Below are 18,735 nucleotides of genomic sequence, written 5' to 3'. Positions count from 1 at the left end.
TTCCTACACTGCTACTGTACATTCCCCAAAGTAGTACCTACCAAAGTTAAGAATCCACATGAATGACCTTTTCCCCCATGAGTATTTCTGAATATGTAACATGCAGACTATAAATATGGGCAAAACAATTACTCCTTAGAGAAGGAAAAGATATAGCACATGCAATTGTTTCAATGAATCAGAGATATAGTGGAAAAACACATATCAAATCTAAGTTTGATGGAAAGCTCATAAGACTGAGAACTGGGGCTGCACTTTTTTTATTATCTACAGAGAAAACAAACTGCTCTTCCTGAACAGAAATTGCAAATTGTTCATCTAATAAGTTTCCTCCTGTTCAGCTTCTTTCAGAATGATTTGAATGCTTGTCCTACTTTAAAAAAAAAGAGAGATCAGAGATTCTACCAAAACTAATTTCAAATTTTACAATGAAATCTGCTCTACAATCAAATCCAAAGAATATATGTAATTTTGAAACCACATAATCAGTATATACACAAAGTTTTTATAATAGTGCCTACTTTAGACTATAAATTCCGAGCCAAAAGAACTCATGAACGTTACAAGGGGACAAAATATCTATAAAGAAATACTCAGTAATGAATTAAAGAAAACATAGAAACCTTAATTTTAAAATACTTAAGAAACTTAGAAATACTCAAAAACTCAGCAACATGGCCTACACACTTTTTCCTCTACTTTCTTTTAAATATTTACTTAGATTTTTCATGAGGAAATATTTTTTTGTAATACCAGTAAGTGGACATATACTTAAAGAGTTCAAACTGGTATATTGGGAACATCAGGATGCAAAATGTTATATTAAAAGAAAATAGAAATTTGGTAATATGACAAGTTCTAAGTATACACTGCTGAGGAAAAATAGTGATTAACAACTAGTCAAAATATTGTGTAGACATATCTTCAAGAGCATGCTAAGATTTAAAATGAGGGAAATGTACTTTAATGAATATTATATTAAACTGCTAAAACAAAAGCAGGGAATTATTTTTCTTCCCACTATTCAAGGCCAACAGAGGGGAAAAATAAATCACAGTTTCTAAACCATCCACAGGCAGTTTCCAATGAAGAAGAAAATGACTGGTTTAGTTAAAAGTGTTGATACTGTTTTTGTGTGGTAAAGAGAACCAAAAAGACGTAAATAAATATTGTTAATGTAAGTAACAGCACCTGTGTGGGTTACCAGAGAGCTGACTGGGTTGTCTACTTCTTGGCTACAGGGCAGTATCCAGGAATATGAAGTTAAGGTCTGATTCAACCCATGGACAGTTTCTCCAAAATGAGGCTAAAACACGGTAGTATTCTGTTTAATTTCCTCATAAAAAGCAAAATGCCTCATTGTTATTTTAAAATAATGAACTTTAGAATGCACATCTCTTAATTTGTACTTTGTAAGTTAAGGCTACAAATGAAACAGTAAGATTAGACCAAAGATTATTTTTATGGTTAAAAACTATGTTAAAAAGTTTAAAAAGTGTTATTTTAAGTATTTTGTCAAATATAAAGAAGGCTTCAAGTGGAGCAGATCCAGCTGGCTCTGCCCTTTGTTTGCTATGTAAAGCTGGAAATGACTCATTTATCTCATGTTTAATCCTAGTGCTTTCATTTATTGAATAAAAATACTTCTCAGTGGCTTAAGTTACTTGTCTTCTACCCTTCAGAATTCTATAACCAACAGATGAAGCCATGCTTCACGCTAACTGTGTCTCAGGAAGTCAGCTTCTCTGTGTCTCAGTTTCTCTCTTTCTTTCAGCTCACTGAGGATATTGTTCTTTTATAACACAGAGATAGCTACACTTGCCCCATTCAACAACACAGGGAAAAATGAGAGAAGGTCACTGAAAATACTCTGAAAATGGAAAAGTAATAGATAAATAATCTAACTCTAAATAAGGGCATACCGAGTTCAGTTATGGTGTATTATGCCTTAGTTTCTTCATCTTTAAAATTAAATAAGGTAACTGAATTTCAGTTTTCTAGTTTTGCTTGATTCCAATGTTTTGGTAAATAATGTGAAAACACACTCTCAAAAAATTATGAAGTAATATATATTATTTAGATAGCAAAACGGCAAGCAGAACAAATTAGGAGGAAAAAAAAAAAAAAAAGAAAGCAGCATTCCATTACACAGCTATATCTTAGCTCTTGAAGAGACGAAGTGATGCTAACAAGCATTTCCATAAACACAGCTGTAAACAAATGCAGGTAAACATAAATACTTATCTAGGCTTTTAATGACTGTTCACATCTAAATTTAAAATTGTTTTAATGTATACAGCATGGTGAAAAATAGTTCTTATTTGTGATGATAAAATAAACAAAATTATTTTCACATACCAGTATAAATAATTTGCCAGTGTTGAGTTTTTGCAGGCTCTTGATATCAAGAAGGTACAAAGATCTTGCTGAAAGTTTAAAAGAAATGTATACATATTACAATCTGCTATTAACAGGGAGGGGGGATAAAAGAGTCTACACTGGCATATGAGTTTTCAACTGTGTGTCTCAAGTGATGGTTCAGATTTTCTACCATCCATATACCCCTTCCTCCCTTCCACCCTCTATCCATCCATTCAATATTTATTCTAAATCAAGCAATATAGAACAAGTGAGCACACCACAGTTCACAGAGTCCCTTGTCATCCTGGAACTTAACACTTCCAAAAGGAGAAAGACATTAAAAAATGGTCACAGAAATAATCTGGATTAGGACATCAGAAAAGGTAATGATGAGGACATCAATTTAAACAAAATCAAGATGATACTATATACAAAGGCACTGAGCTTAGTTTGTTCAAGTAATTTTAAAAGGGCACAATGTTGCTAAAATATAGTAAAAACTAAATTAAGAGGCTGAAAAGAGAAGACAAGGTCGGATTATGCAAGATCTTTAAAGTCACACTACTGAGTATGGAGTTTACTTAAAAAGCAATGGATACCCAGTGAAAGATGTCAAAAGGAGAGTGGGATGATCTAATTTACATTTTAAGAAAATATTCTGGTTTCTTGAAAAAGTACAGACCTGAGATCAGTTAGGATGCTATTACAGTACTCTAGAAAAGTGAGGGGGGGGGGTGGCAATGACAAGAAGACAAGAACTATTTTGGAAATATAATTAATAGGACTTGCTAATAAAGAGGAAACAGGAAGGAATGGAAGGAAGTGATGTTAACTCCCAAATTTCTGGATTTAGCAAACATAAGAAGCAGTCTAAGAACTGAAACAGATATGTTTTGAAATATTAAGTTTGAAATGCCTGTTAAATATACAGAAGAGATCAAGTAAGTACTTGGATATAAATTTGAAACTCAAGATGACAGAGTTGAGCTAGAATGTTAATCTGAGTTTATCAGTATAGCCTGGAGTAAGTGTAAATTGAGAATATAGAACATCCTAAGGAACATTAAGACGTCAAGTAGAGGAGAGAGTGCTGATGAAGGAAACTGAGAAGGAACAGAGAGGTGACAAGGAATGTATGGTATCACCCAAACCACTCAATGGAACTGAAAAGTATGTGCAGTCATTAAAGTCATTCAGCGATTTAGTGAGGTAAGTTTTAAGCAAAAGTCAAAATGATGGAGCTTAAAGATTGGAAAAGAAGGGAAGAATAAGTATATAAAAACAACTTTGAGACTCTTGATTATGAAGGTAAGAAAATAAGTGCTATATTTATGAGCTATGTCAAAAGAAAAATTTGTTTTGCTTTTCTGAATTTTTAAGATAGGGATACTAATACATATTTGAATATTTCTATAAGAAAAAGAAAAGAATATATCTTTAAAGGAAACTGGGAATGTGGCTCAATGGTTAAATCAGTTAAATGACCCTGGGTTCAATCCCCAGTACCAAAGAAATAAATAAAATATAAGGTCATGAAAATATTTAAAATACCAAAAAAAAAAAACTCACCAGAGAATACTAATGAAGACAACATGCTATTAATATCAGATAAAACAGACTTTAAGGCCAAAGGGGAAAAAAAAAACCTCAAAGCATTAGATATAAAGATCACTAAACAGTGACAGAAGATTACTTGAATGCACTTAGTGAAAAAAAAAAAAAAAAAACATTAAAATATTTAAAGCAAACAATGACAATGTGGAGAAAGTAATAATTCTATTATTCAGGGGAATTTTACCCTAGGTCTTTCATACAGCAGAAAAAAACTTTAGGAAAGGGTACAAGATTTTGACAACACAGCAAGTTTACTCTGTGGCATATGTACAATGCTGTACCCAACAGATGAGGGACACATTTTCTTTTCAAATAAATTCTTTTCAAATAAAAACTCTTTGAATTTATGAAATATAACCATACTTAAGCAATGAGAATTGAATTTTATATTTTTTTAAATATGTGGCCAAACTGACAAAATGGTCTTCTAAACCTCCATGAGAGAAACATGGAAAAACTTGAGATAATGCCAAAGTATCAGGGAGAAGAAAAGAAGGTTGGTATCTCAAGTTGTTTAATTACAACTTCAAGGTGACAACTGCTTATACAATATTATTACTTTACTAGCATAGGGAAAAGGGAGGAAAATATCTATCAAAATGATTCCTATTGTTCTCTGATATATAGCTTGGATTACCTGAACTATCATCAAAGAAAAGGTTAAAGTGACTTATTAATTGTGCAACAAATAGGTTCATCATTCACAAGAGACATATAAGAAATACATGAACACTTGTTTAAAATTTTTAACCTAAAAGTTTTGAAAGCAAGGTAGTAAAATAAAGAATATTCTGAACATAGCTTTTGAAATCCAATCACTTTCAATGTAAGCCACCCTGGCTCATACCTCTAATCTGTCTCATTTGAATTATTTCAATAGTTTTCAAGTAAAACTCATTTGGTACAATGGCCTACAGGCCATACAAAACTGATCTTCCAGTTCTCTCTCAGAATCAATCTTCTGCCATGATCTCTTACCCTCATTCCACAAACAATAAGTTGGTCTCTGTTGGTCCTCAGTCACAGATTTAAGGACTGGTCTTAGGGCAACTCTACTTGCCATTACCTTTGTTTAAAATGCCCTTCTCTAACATCCATGTCATTGTTCCCTAGTGTGCTCATTTTGCACAGATGTACTCCTTCAGGGAAGCCTTCCTGACCAATCTTTGTGAAATTGCAGCCACCTTATACTACCAACACTCCCTATCATCCTTTATTTTTCTCCTTTAAAAATAGGTAGTTTCATAGAATGAATCAAACAACATTACCATATGTAAATTTATGATTATACAAATGGTATGCCTTTAACCCATGTACAAACAGACAAACAACATGTATCCCGTTTGTTTACAATAAATAAAAAAAGGAAAGAAAAAAAAAACACCCAACAAGAAAAAAAAAAAAAAAGAATAAAACCCCCAAATAATCATGAACTATTAATCAAATATAAGGATATATTTTAATCAAGTGAAATCTAACTATATTTCATTCAAAGGGGCAAGGTTATCTATGATCTTTCTTAGTTGACAACTGAACCCATGCCATAGAGGGCATACCTAATTAAAGAGCTACATCCAAGGCAAAAAAAAAAAAAATAGGTAGTTTCTCTTCTCCTACATGTAGATATTATTGACATTCTGCACAGTAACTTTAGATTGTAAGTGCCATAGCAACAAAGATGGTAAATGTTATTGTTTTCTGCTTCACTAATCCCAGTACCTAGAACAGTTTCTGGTTCATAAAAAGGAACCAGAAATATGTGCGAATGCTGAACGAATGAATCAATTTCCTAGCTTTGAAAGGGCAAATGACCCCTTAGCAGAAAGGCTCCTTAAAGGGGTCATCTAAGGATTCTATAATCTTTTAATTTAAAAATTTTTTACAGTTAAATATGGTTTGTATGTTTGTATGTAAACTTCAATCAATAATTAATAGCTAAAACAAATGATCTATTCAATCATTAGCTTCTAAATCTGACAGAAAAATATATTATATATATGTATAAATAAATATACACACTAAAAAAATCAACTGAACTTTCTAATATTTATTTGCATTATTAAATATTAATGCATTATTTATTTTCAACTTCTGGAGTATAAATGGTTCTTAAAAGTTGTGGGGACAAATTTAACAATATGCTCTATGTCAGCTTTTAGAATGCACTTCCAAATATACTTTCCAAGAAGTACTAGCCTAAGAAAGAAGACTGTTTTACATCGAAAATGAATGCACCTATCTGTAGAGTTAAAAACAGACACTTAGTATATTATCCCTAGTACCAAAGTTGTACATTTCTACATTGTAATTACATTGACAATTGCAGTACTGTTTATAAATACATTAACCATAAATATTCAGTTTCCCTAATAAAATATTTAAACCTCGCTTATTCTCACATTGCACATGAATCCATTTATATGCCCAAAACACCAATAAAATGAAGATTACCCAGCACATTAACTGAGGGGAAAATTCATAAATATGTATCATAAAACAAGTTATTTAACAAAGTTGTAATATTTAGATTAAACAAAATCAAGGTTTTGAAGACCAATGTAAGGTGTTTGGTAGGATCTCTCCTATAGCAAGCTTGAAAAGCTCTGTACTCACCTCCAGATTTTCACCATCTGAAACTTCTTTTGTTTTAGATGCAGGAGGAGGGGAAGACACTGGAGGAAGAGGGCTGGTTATAATTTGTGAGCTGAAAAAGTATGAGGAGAGATCACTGAAACATACTCTAAGAGAAAACACATTTTTTTTAGAATAGTTCACTTTGTGCCTGGTTAACGCATGACCTCCTGAAGATTTATTTTTTTCTGTGCAACACTAGAGTCACATTATATTCTGGGAAAAAGACCCTCCAGGGTCAATGATTATGGATAACAGCCTCTTGCAGATTTATGTGCAAGTATGCATATTAGTAGTTGTTTTCATAAATACTACAGGGTTATATTTTACTTTGTTTGACTTGGTTGCCTTTTTTTTTTTTTTAAGCCTATTTAACATTAACCCTGCATTTTTTCAATTATATTTGACTGCAAGATCATCCCCACCACTTTGATCTTAAAAATCACACAAAAGTGTCCAACCGTAATTTGGAAAACACTGGTTTACAGTTTGCATCCTCTCATAAAGTTTTGAAAAGACCTTTACTAGTTACCTTTTCATTACTAGGTAGCATAAGTAAGGAACAGGCAAATAATGACTTAAGACTGAAGGGCTCCAATCTACAGGGTTTCTTCTCTTAAAACTAGAAAAATATATAGTAGTATAGGGAAGCAGAAATGGTGTTTTCCTATTTTCCAGCTCTTCATATATACATAGAAGAGAAAGCATAGCAGCATTAAAAACATGAAGGAAAATTCAGATTTCCAATCTTGGGACCATATAATAAATTAAATGACTGGACTGATTCAGGAAATATGAATTCTAAATCTGGTTTGTTCATTAACTTCCTTACCTTTATATTTTACATCACTCCCACCTCACTTTTTTTTTTTACTATTTAAAAAGAAAATCCCATTTATTTCATATTTTTAAGATTTTATAAAAAGGAAATGGCAAAGCAGGAGAACTTGGGAGACGACAATTTGTAAGACATAAGCCTGGGCAATTTACTTAACATTATGTCCTTTATCTCTAAATTAAGGTATGAATATCAACTTCAGAGATAGTCATTATTAGGTGACACTGCATCAGGTACACAGTTGACACTAAGCAGGGGGTCAGGTACACAGTTAGGACTTTTCAGTTGTTATTTTTAAGGGTTGACTTTCAGTTCAAATATCATGCTATTTGAAGAAAAGCAATCAGTAAAAAAATACATTTCATTAAACTATTTGAGCCTTAAATTGCTCAAATAACTAATTTTATTTTAACATAAATAGTAACAGTAGCTAATACTTACTGAGCACTATGTGCTACACCATCTTTTAAATGCTTTTTAAATCTTAATTCATTTAATCTTCAATCTTTGATGATCAGTTACTAATGCTATACTAATTTTTATTATAAAAAGGTGGGGCCACAAAAAATATGTAACTTAAACAAGTTTGCTAAATGACAGAGTTGAAATTTTAACTAAGGTATTGTGACTTGATAGCCTGTGAAAATCTGTTCTACAAAATAGTAATTTGTGCTCAGTGAATATATATGTCATAATCCCCAAAACTAAGAGTTAGGATTTGGTATTTCTGGGGAAAAGTAAAGAAGGCAACAACTTGAACAGGGGGCAAATTATCAAATTTCAAAGCACATCCTCCTTGAATATCCATACCTATCTATTTCTGCAGAATTTATTCCAGAATTCGACAAATTCTCTGACACAGAGCCCTGACTATCCTTCTTGGTAGGTTCCAATCCATTCTTTATGTCATCAAAATTTTCGTATTTAAGAGCCTGAACCAGCTGTAGTAAGTACATCAACAAATCCTAAAAAACAAACAAAGCTAATATTAGAAAAACAAAAACAAAATGATTATAGACATAATTTATTCCTAAATATCAAGCTAACATTTTAATTTTATCTATTTTTCAGCTGTGTCACCTTTGGTATGTTACTAAGATGATTAAGCTCTTGGAGCTCCACTGCATTCTTAGCTATAAAATGAACATAATAAAAACATCAGAAAGAGACATGAACATTAAATCAGTTAACAAAAGAAAGTTACAGTAGAGCATTTGGCACACAGTAAGTAGCATCTGAAGAGCATAAAATAAAACAAAACTGTACAGGGGAGATAGAGATGGTTTGTGTGAACCAAGAAATTTAAAGGATTCATTTTCCTAGCAGATAAGATAACTGCAATTTAAAAAATTACTACATAAGCAATTTCAAATTTTCAAAGAATTTGTTTCATGACCTTTTCTCATCAGTACTAAAAAAAATCCTTTGTTCTTTTTTTCCTTGAAATTTAGGTTTTAGAGAATTCAGAGTACTTCTTAAATGAAAGAACCTATAAAACAGACATTTTAATACTCTTGATAAAGGGAAATGCTTATTTCCCATCATGTATCAAAGGAGACTTAAAGAAAAAAAAAAAAAGTGTAAGCCTCCATACTACTACTGAAAATCAATGGAGTAATTAGGTTAAAAAGGTGGTAACAAAGGATATTTTAATTTTCTGAGTTTTCTCTGATATAAAAAGACTCTAATGTTTAGGATGAAAATGTTTTCTGTCTTACTCTATAAATGTAGTTCTTATTCTTCTCAAGAACTATTAAGAAAATGCTAATAAAGTTTACTCCTAAAAACAAAAACTGAAGAAACTCATAAAACTCAAAATTTAAAAAAAAAAAGGTATTCATTATTTCCAATTCTAATAGCCAGTTAGCCACATGAATCTCATAATTAGGTAATTTTGAGATGATAAGACTACCAATTCAACTTCAATCTCCTCTTTACCCTCTAAACCAGGCTAAATTTTCGGTAACTATTTCATGATCCACCCTTTTCTTTCCTTCATATAACATCTAGAGCACTTGTAATTACTTGCTTACTTCTTTGTCTTTTCAATAATTTTATATATATTGTGATGACAGTCAACTTGCTGGCAACCTCTTTTCTCTTAAATCATCATATATTTCTTGTTTTCATCTTTTATATTTTACATCACCATAGTGAAAATTTTGTAATGAAGCAACTCTGAGGAGTAATACACATGATTTTAACATAAATATCAATTTTAAAAAAGGTTAATTGGCTAATTCTTATTCAAATGTCAATGTCAGTGACCAGGGAAATCAAATGACTGTATCCAAGCACTTGTATAATGTTCTGCTTTTGAAAAACATTTATAAAAATTTTTTAAATTTATTGGTGCATTATAATTATATATAATAGTGGTATTCATTATGAAATATCAGTACATGCACAAAATTTAACAATATAATTTGGTCAATCTTATTTCTCAGTATCTCTGTTCCTTCCCCTGGCCCCATTCCTCTAAGCTACAGGTCTCCCTTCTACTAAAAACCATTTTTAAAATCTGAAGAATAGACATATGATTTTCTAGAAACATATTTAAGATATATGGTACTATATAAGTACATATTTTTTTCTTAAGAAATAAAGTGTATTATATAACATTAAATTGATCAGTAAGTTTCATGACAAGTGTCAAGTGTCCTCTTTTGGAGGTATAAGTTGTTCGGTTTTACCATTAGCCTTCATTACGAGTGCCACAGAATGTGTCACTGGTATTTTTTCCCAATTACAGAAAAGACTGAACTACATGAAATCAAAAAGACTGCAAGATTATTATATTCCCCAGGAAAGGAAAATTCAGAAAACTTTCCTCTTTTTAATGCACTTACCACTATCTCATTTGCTTATAATTCAGTACTCTATGTTCAAACTACACTTTTTTTTCATACATATAAAAATGAATTAATGTCAATAGTTAAGTATAAATCCTACTTTCTCATTATATAATCACATCTTGAAAAATATAAAATTCTTCCAAGTATGAAGGACAATAAGGATTTGAGTAAAATCAAAGAAAAAAAAATATAAAAAAAATAAAAATCAGGTTTCCATCTCAGGCAATTCAGTAAAAATTTCCCAGGAGACATAACATTTTATCAAGATAGAGATCACCATTTTTCTGAAGGATAAGTTAATTCTAATACTTCAGAGTGTGAATGCAAAGCTCCATGTTAAAATCACTCATTGACTTCCCATTCCTTATTGAATTGAGAATGACTCTTCATATAGGCACTTTCAGTTAGTGACATGGGTTCTGATTTTGCCTTATAACAGCTACATACCCATTCTCTGGTAAAAGTGAAATATTTTCTTTTCTGTTCTTCCTGTACTTTTCAATCTCCGTGCTTCTGCTCATACTGCTCTATCTACTTGGAATATAAACTTCAAGCTGAGAATTCTAAACTTTCATTCAAGTTGATCTCAAATGTCACTTCCTCATTAAATTCTAATGTACAACTTCACTTGAATGGCACAACAGTAAGAGGATTTTTTAAAAAGTTCTAAATTGAATATTATCAAATTAAATTAACAAAGTTATTAAAAGATTAATTTTACAAGCATATGCTTCATAAAAATTTCAGAAAATTAAAAAAAAGAAAAAAATTTTAGAAAATAGAATACTTACCAGTAAGTAGATTAACAATTTACAGGTGAAAGACAAGTGCCAAAAGAATGATAATTTACAGAAGTCATTTTTTATTTAAACATACACTCATAAGTCCAAACAAAAAGAAATTTTCTTAACATAAATAAGAAAACCAGTAAGAAACACACATTAGAGAGTAAAATACTAAAAGTATTCCCATAAAATGAGTGATAGCTATCACTTTCATAATTCACTATTCACTATCACTGTTATTCATCATTATTAGCCTCTGAGTTAATGCAGTGAAAGAAAAATAACAGATTTGAAAAAAAGACATACATATTTTTTGGATAAGCATGCTTCTACATGTAAGAAATATGAGAACACCACCTAGTGTCTACTAGAACCATTAAGAGAAATGGATCAAGTGACTAGATAAAATACATTATATCATGTATATAACTAAAGAGAAGTAAAATAAGAGATAAAAGGGATAAGGTCATTCAAAACTGTAAAAACAATGATTACTGAGCTGTGAATGAATAAAAAAAAAACTTATGTAGCCAAGAAAGAGAATTTAATATTAAGATGAATTAATTTTCTAATTTAACTCTAGATTCTGGTAAAAAAATATAAGAAAATGAAAAAAAAAACTATTCTAAATTTCATGGAAATCAATGTACAAAAACTATGAAGAAAATTATTTTTAAAAAGTCAGAGAATGAAAGAATTTATCTAATAATATACTTAAAGTGCCACAAAGCTAGTGTAATTTTAAAAGTATGATACAAGCATAAAAACTGAAGACTTACAGTGGGTTATCAGCAAGATGGAAAAATTATATTATCTTTTGACCCAATAATTCCAATGCAAGCTATTCATACACATACATACACACACACACACACACACACACACACACACACACACACACACACACACAGTTATATCAAAAGAGTGAAAAAAACTGCCTAACTGCCTATATGAAGAGTTCGATGGTTAAATGAATTATAAATAAAGTCACAGTACAATATTATGCTGCTGTTCAAAAAGAATACATAAAAATATAGCACCTCAACATTCAAATATTTCAATTGACTATCTGAGTTGAATGCAAATATTTTAAGTTTGAGAAAAAGCAAGTTCAGAAATGACACTCTGGCATTCTTCTGAACTGTCCTTAAGACCCTAAAGTGAGAAGAGCCCTCCCTATATATTTGGAGGCATGAGTGTATCAAGACAGAGGGACACAGAGAGCTATCTCTATGAACAGGTTCTTCTGTCTCCCAGTTTACTATACTACTCTTGGCTTATTCTTCCTTTGTTCTATCACATTTTCTATGACTTTGCACCTTTCACTAAACCTCGTATAAAAATGCTCAAGTGTAACCATTTTTTCAGGTCATCATTTAATTACAAAGGTCCCCATAGGTTTATATGACATAAGCTTCCCTTGTTTATCTGTCTTTCCCTTGTATGGTTTCCCTTGTTTATCTGTATTTGGCCAGATCCCTAGCCAAAAATCTAATATAGGAGGAAAAATGTTTTTTCTTCCCTATAAAAGGTGTTTGTAGAATTCAGAACACAGTATATTTTTTAATAGATTAAACATCCTTCACCATATCATAGATATTCATTTATCTACGTTTTTACACTTCATGGATGGGAAACATAAATGATAAGAAAACATCTTAACTTTTCAGTTAATAAGGCAAATTTTTAATAGAATAATCCTATTTGTATTATTTTTAGGTGATAGTGTAGCCATTACACATTTATATTATTACAATTAAAAAAATATATTAGAAGCTACATTTGATAGTGTTATATCAAAGAAATATATTTGGTCTTCATCTCTGGTTCCTAACCAGATCCCTTAAAACTAATAATTTCTAAGTGATAAAGAGTCACAAGGTGAAAGGAGAGTATCAGGCCCCTTTCAACCATATTTGAGTTAATTTTAATAAGGTAACTTTTGGAAAAGTCCCTGCAGATGGTAACTGGTTGCCAGACAAAGCAGCCATATGATTGGGAGGTTGTAACCTATAGGGTATGGGGAAAAGAGTGTGACTTAATCACCAGTAGTCAGTGATTTCATCAATTATGCCTATATAATGACAGCTCAATAAAAATTAAAAATGACAGAATTTAAAAAGTTTCCAGTTTGATGAACAAGAAAGTGTCTAGATAGCAGGAAGCTGGGGTATCCAAACCACATGGGAACTGAAGCTCCTGTACTCAGGACTTCACCCAATCTGTTTGGTCCCTTGTACCCTTTAAAACATACTTGGTTATAAGTAGGCAAAAGGAAGTAATGTTTCCCTTAGTTTTATTTATAAGTCATTGCAGCACAATATAAAACCCAAGAAGGGATATCAAGAGAATCCCTAATTTATAGTCAATTGGTCAGAAGTCAGAGGGTACCAGAAAATAATCTACTGGAGGGTAGAGAGTGAGTGGCATTGTAGATGACAACTGGTGAAGATAGATGAATTATACAGCAGGGTTCACTATATTTTATGGTTTGAATTTTATTTTAATCACATACATACATATAAAAAGACTTTAATAAATGGCTCATTTGTTTCTTGAAATTCAGAAGCCACTATTAATTCAAAATGATTTCACTATTTTTGTTTTTCTAGAGATCATTGACAATGGGTGTTGCATGTGATCAGCATTCATACACACAGACACACACACACACACATATATATTTGTCTTCTTTAGATCTAAGAGGAGTTATTTCATATTCCATAAGCCCCAGCATAAACTACTAGGTTACACCTGATGATACATTAACACTATAAAAAGAAAAATTGATGGATTAGTTTACCTCATTAGAAATTGCTAACACCCAAACTTCAGCAATGCTTTGTGTTAACTAGTGTTCCTTACTTTGTGATGGCCTCACATGTGTATAAATATTCACATACACATATAATCATAAGTAGCTCGAAGTTTAAAGGAGGAGTTGAAAGGAGAGTTAAGATGACTGTGCATCTTTGTGCTTTAAAGGCCCCAAGGCTTTTCAAGGCCACAATTAAATGTGCCTTGTTGTATACTGACTGATAGAGGGGATCTGAATTATTCCCCAGCTGGTGCTGCATTAAACCATTTTTCATTAGAATTCCTTTTTCCAGACAGAGCAATACAAGCTCTGCTACCAGGTAGGTGTCTTGGGAGAGATTGTCCTATCACGTAACAGATCAGGAAGTAAATTTTCATTTCACGGAGAAGTCCTTAGAGAAATATGTTAATTTTACTTCTGAAAATACACCCAGTATATTCTCTTTCCTTCTAAAAATCTCTCTCATGTATGTGCTCAAGAGTACTTGCACTCTGCTTCCCTCACACCCACCCCCGCCACACACACATATACACACACAGTCTGCACTTAGGCTCTAGTTGAAAATGTACCTAATCAGACAGAAGTAATGAATAATAACACACCTCATCATCAGCCTGTCGGAGTCGGGCCACAGCGTAACGCCTCACTGTTGGATTGGTATAATGAGAAGATAACAGCTCCAAGGAATCTTCTACATCCATTGGCTTCCATTTTCCCAGAAGTTCCAATGCTTGTTTGGCCTCCTGAGGTAGATCCCAATTAACACATTTCAAGAATTTTGTCAAAGCCTAAAATCAGAAAAGATTTTAGTATTAGAGACAACATCCTATTGTGTGGGTTAGGAAAGATCAAGGGTTATTAGGCAGTATAGACGGTGTGTCACAAAAACACCAGACAAGCAAGGGACACTCCCACCACTAGCCTTACTCTCAATCACCTCCCTGGGGCATGATTACTGGCTTTCCGACATACCCACCAATAAGGGCTAAAACAAGGATAAGTATGTCTCTCTGAGAAGTAACTACTTGAAAAGAAAAAGATCAAACAAAATCTGAAAAAAATAAGCATACAAATGCAGCAAGGGATAGTCTGACTCAACAGATTGCAGCATCTTTCTGGAAGCTTATTTCTAATTTAGACAGGCAACACACAAGTTTTCACAAGACTGTCAGCTAAACAGATTACCTTGCAGATATAGCTCATGATTGCATAAATACTGCCTGCTCTTTTAATAAAGGTATGCACTTATTTTCTACACAGTGTGACCCCCTACTGCCGTGTCTCCTTACTGGTAACACTCTCCTGAGAGAACTCCAAGTGTTTTCTTTGTCTTTTTCTTCCACTACGAATCTATCTACGAATTATCTCTTAAGCAAAAATAACTTTAAGTTTTAAATTCCTGCTGTGCTCACATAAAATCATTTTATTAGTTAGGTTGGACAACAAAACACAAATTCTGGTTAATAGAACATAAAATCAAACTCCATAACCATCACTTAAGTTATTCTTGATTTCACTAGATAAAAGAAAGAAAAGGCACTATGGAGATTATCTAGTCCACTGTTTAAATTATATGTGAATTCAGCAAAGATAAAAGATGTACCTATCACCTCAAAATGTGGATGAGCTAAACCTAGAATTCAGAATCAGTCCCAAATTTCTCCCAACAGATGGTGCCTCCTTACCATTAAGGCACTACACCATTCCCTAATTAGCCAAGCCCTGCCCCTTGGAACCATTCCATCACTTACACTGATTTTTGAAATTCATTACCACTTCCTGTCAATTAGTCCAACAATATTTGCTGAATTTGCACTCAGTCCTAGCAATATTTCCTGAATTTCTCCTCAGTCTGATTCTCATTATATCATATACCCAGAGTTTGGTAAACCAGCAGAGTCTCAACACCAGTTTATATCACACAAACATTTACATGTTTAAAGCTACAAGTGCCAGGGACGGTGGCTCATACCTGTAATCCCAGTGGTTCAGGAGGCTGAGGCAGGAGGATCTCAAGTTCAAAGTCAGCCTCAGCAACTTAGCAAGGCCCTAAACAACTCAGTGAGACCCTGCCTCTAAATAAAATACAAAATTGGGCTGGGATGTATCTCAGTGGTTTAATGCCCCTAAGCTTGATCCCCAGTACAAAAAAAAAAAAAGCTGTAAGTGATCTTAGCAGAAATCTATTGTCAGCAGAAATTTGACCTATCATATACCTGCCAAAAGAAATCCAATATTTATTTACATAATTCCAGTGAATAAATTACAAAATAGCCATTACATTTATAGACAGCTATATATTGTTTGTTTTTACAGTAATGAACCACAAGACAAAAAAAAAAAGTTTTATGTAACCTCTTTCCATTGATCTGTTTCATTCTCTGGAGATAATGAAAATAAACTTAATCCCATACATATGGACAGCCCTTCCACTATCTGAAGATGACTGCCAAACCTTTAAAATGTGGATTTATTGAGATGAGAGACACTCTAGTTTATAAGTAAGTAAATACATACATTTAGATGAAAAATAACTCTTGGCTTTTTTCTTAAAATATTCCACTGATACCTCCCACCATAATCCAAATCTCTCCTCTATTGAACTCTCACTGCCTTTCTAGGATTCAGTCAAGTTAACCTATTTTACAATGATTCTCCCTGTCCGCAACTTTTCTTAAGTTATTCTCAACAGTCTATCACCTTTAAGATAAGCTTGTTAAAAACAGCTTTTCCAGAGAGTTTTCAGCAACTTTCAATTTTTTCTTTAGACTCTGGCTCATGTTAATACTACATTTTAAATGATGGTTTTCTAACTACCAAAAGCTTTTGTGAACTTTCTTATCTCTACAACTAGAGAGAGCTCCAAGGAGAGCTGTCCATTTCCTCTGTACCTCCTAAAATGCCATTCAGAATAATGTGCCCTCTCTTCATACAGAACACAGATTACTATCCTAACTTATTCCATGCATTTATTTTTCACTTTGAAAAGGTATTTATAGGTTGAATGTGAAAACAAAGCAATACTTCTTAAAGTAACTACAGTGAGAGCTTTTCCATTTCACAGTACATCAACAGTCTTAATAGGAATGAGTAGGCAGGTACCTATTATTAGCAAATCTTCCAGCACACCAATGTACTTGATTCAACAACTGAAACAATCTAACTCCTAGATTTTCCAATTTGGAGATAAATTAATAAGATTTAGTATACACTGCTGCCAAGGAATTAACATTAAAAAAATCACAATTTTTAATGTAACTGTTACAAATGATAAACCAAGAGGCAATGGAATGAAAAAAGGAAGAAGAAAAATGATAAATAATTTGAAGACAACAATAATGATGAATATTTACCCTAGGCTTGCTCTTTTAAAAATGCTTTATCATCTCTGTAAAGATACAGAATTCATATGCAATTTTATTTCTGGAATTTCCAAAGATAGAGGATAGGCTTCAGAGCCAGGGTGTCTGGGTTCAAATCCTAATTCTTAACTGTGACAACATGTAAGCTGAATCACTTGGAATAAATTATTTAACTTTTAAGGAACCTAGATATCTCATTAGGTTATGATGAGGATTAAGTAAGTTAAAGTAAAACATTTAGAATAGTGCCTTCCACATGATAAACACTGACAAATGTTCATTATCTACTAGTTATTGTTATTCTATTTCCTACACTGAGTATAGTATCAAATGTTCATCTTACTGCATTTATTATAATATTTTATATTAATTATTTTGTTTATCTCACCTCTAGGTCTTACAATTACCTGTTTTCTCCTAGTGCCAGAATCACAATTACTTCAATACTAAAAATACTATATTTAGAGTAGAGCTTTAACTACTACCAAACTCAATTATTAGAAGTTTCTACTTTGCTGTTCTTCCAATACTTCCAATTCAAAATATTCAAAATAAAAATTCTCTTCAACCTCTCCTTCCACTCACCCTATTTCCTTGTTTCTGGTACTTAGGCCAAACCTCTGGAACTTGTCTCCAAGTCAACTTACTTATACATTTTCCTCCCACTCCCTTGCTCTCCATCATTGCTCTGTAAGTCAGTACCTGAGCCTCCTAATTATTTCTTTTTAAAAACTTGTCAGCTTTGCTCCAAAGTGCCTAAATTTGTCTTCCTAAAATATCACTTAATACATTAGCGGTTTCCTGTTGCCTATAAAATCCAATTCCCAAGGGTAGAATTCAAGAACCAAAATAATCTGCTGCCCTCTTTTCCTTAAATAACCTTCCATACTAACTTTTGTTTCCTGAACAGCCTGCCTTACTCATTCTTAGCTTCCCCGTGAAAAATGATCACCATGTAAATAATGTCATCAGAGTATGCTCAAATTTAAGTACAATCCTTTTTCACACCACACCATAATGATCTTGCTACCCTTAATATTTTCATTACAACAATCACCTTTATGTTTACTAAAATGGTCACCCTTAATTATAATCCCCATACTTCCCCATTTTAATTATGTGTAAACATCCTTTGCCTAAAACAAATTTAATTTATATAATACGTGGACATAATACCAAGAGTCTTGTGTAATGCTAGACCAAAAGTGAATAAATGCTTGTTGAACTTCATTCATTTCAGCTATAGTTCTGCATCAATCTCTTGTTAATAGACACAGATATGATTACCGTCCTATTGTCACTGTCTCAGAAGAAGCCTCCTAAGAACAATCAGTTCATCACTATTATCTTCACTACATGTGACTCTTCCAACAGCATTTTCTCCAAAGCATAATCAAGATCATGGAGTTAATATAACAATTATTTTCAAGCAACACTTTTTAAAGAAAAGCTACCATTAAAGATAGCTTTA

General features: G+C 32.3%; 1 protein-coding gene across 1 annotated transcript in view; it reads right to left on the bottom strand.

Annotated features, from left to right (window-relative positions):
* PIK3C3 (phosphatidylinositol 3-kinase catalytic subunit type 3) overlaps positions 1-18,735 on the bottom strand; it is a 124,537-nt gene that overhangs the window by 67,588 nt on the left and 38,214 nt on the right. Inside the window, exons 10-13 of the mRNA XM_079109347.1 lie at positions 14,505-14,690; positions 8,255-8,409; positions 6,589-6,679; positions 2,359-2,426 (exon numbers count right to left, since the gene is read on the bottom strand). Coding sequence (XP_078965473.1) covers positions 2,359-2,426; positions 6,589-6,679; positions 8,255-8,409; positions 14,505-14,690 — 500 coding nt within the window. The remainder of the gene's footprint in view (positions 1-2,358; positions 2,427-6,588; positions 6,680-8,254; positions 8,410-14,504; positions 14,691-18,735) is intronic.

The sequence above is a fragment of the Sciurus vulgaris genome, assembly GCF_902686455.1.
Source record: "Sciurus vulgaris genome assembly, chromosome: 13".
Classification (NCBI taxonomy): Eukaryota; Metazoa; Chordata; class Mammalia; order Rodentia; family Sciuridae; genus Sciurus; species Sciurus vulgaris.
Note: the sequence above shows the minus strand (reverse complement) of the source record. Positions and strands in the feature narration are given on the sequence as shown.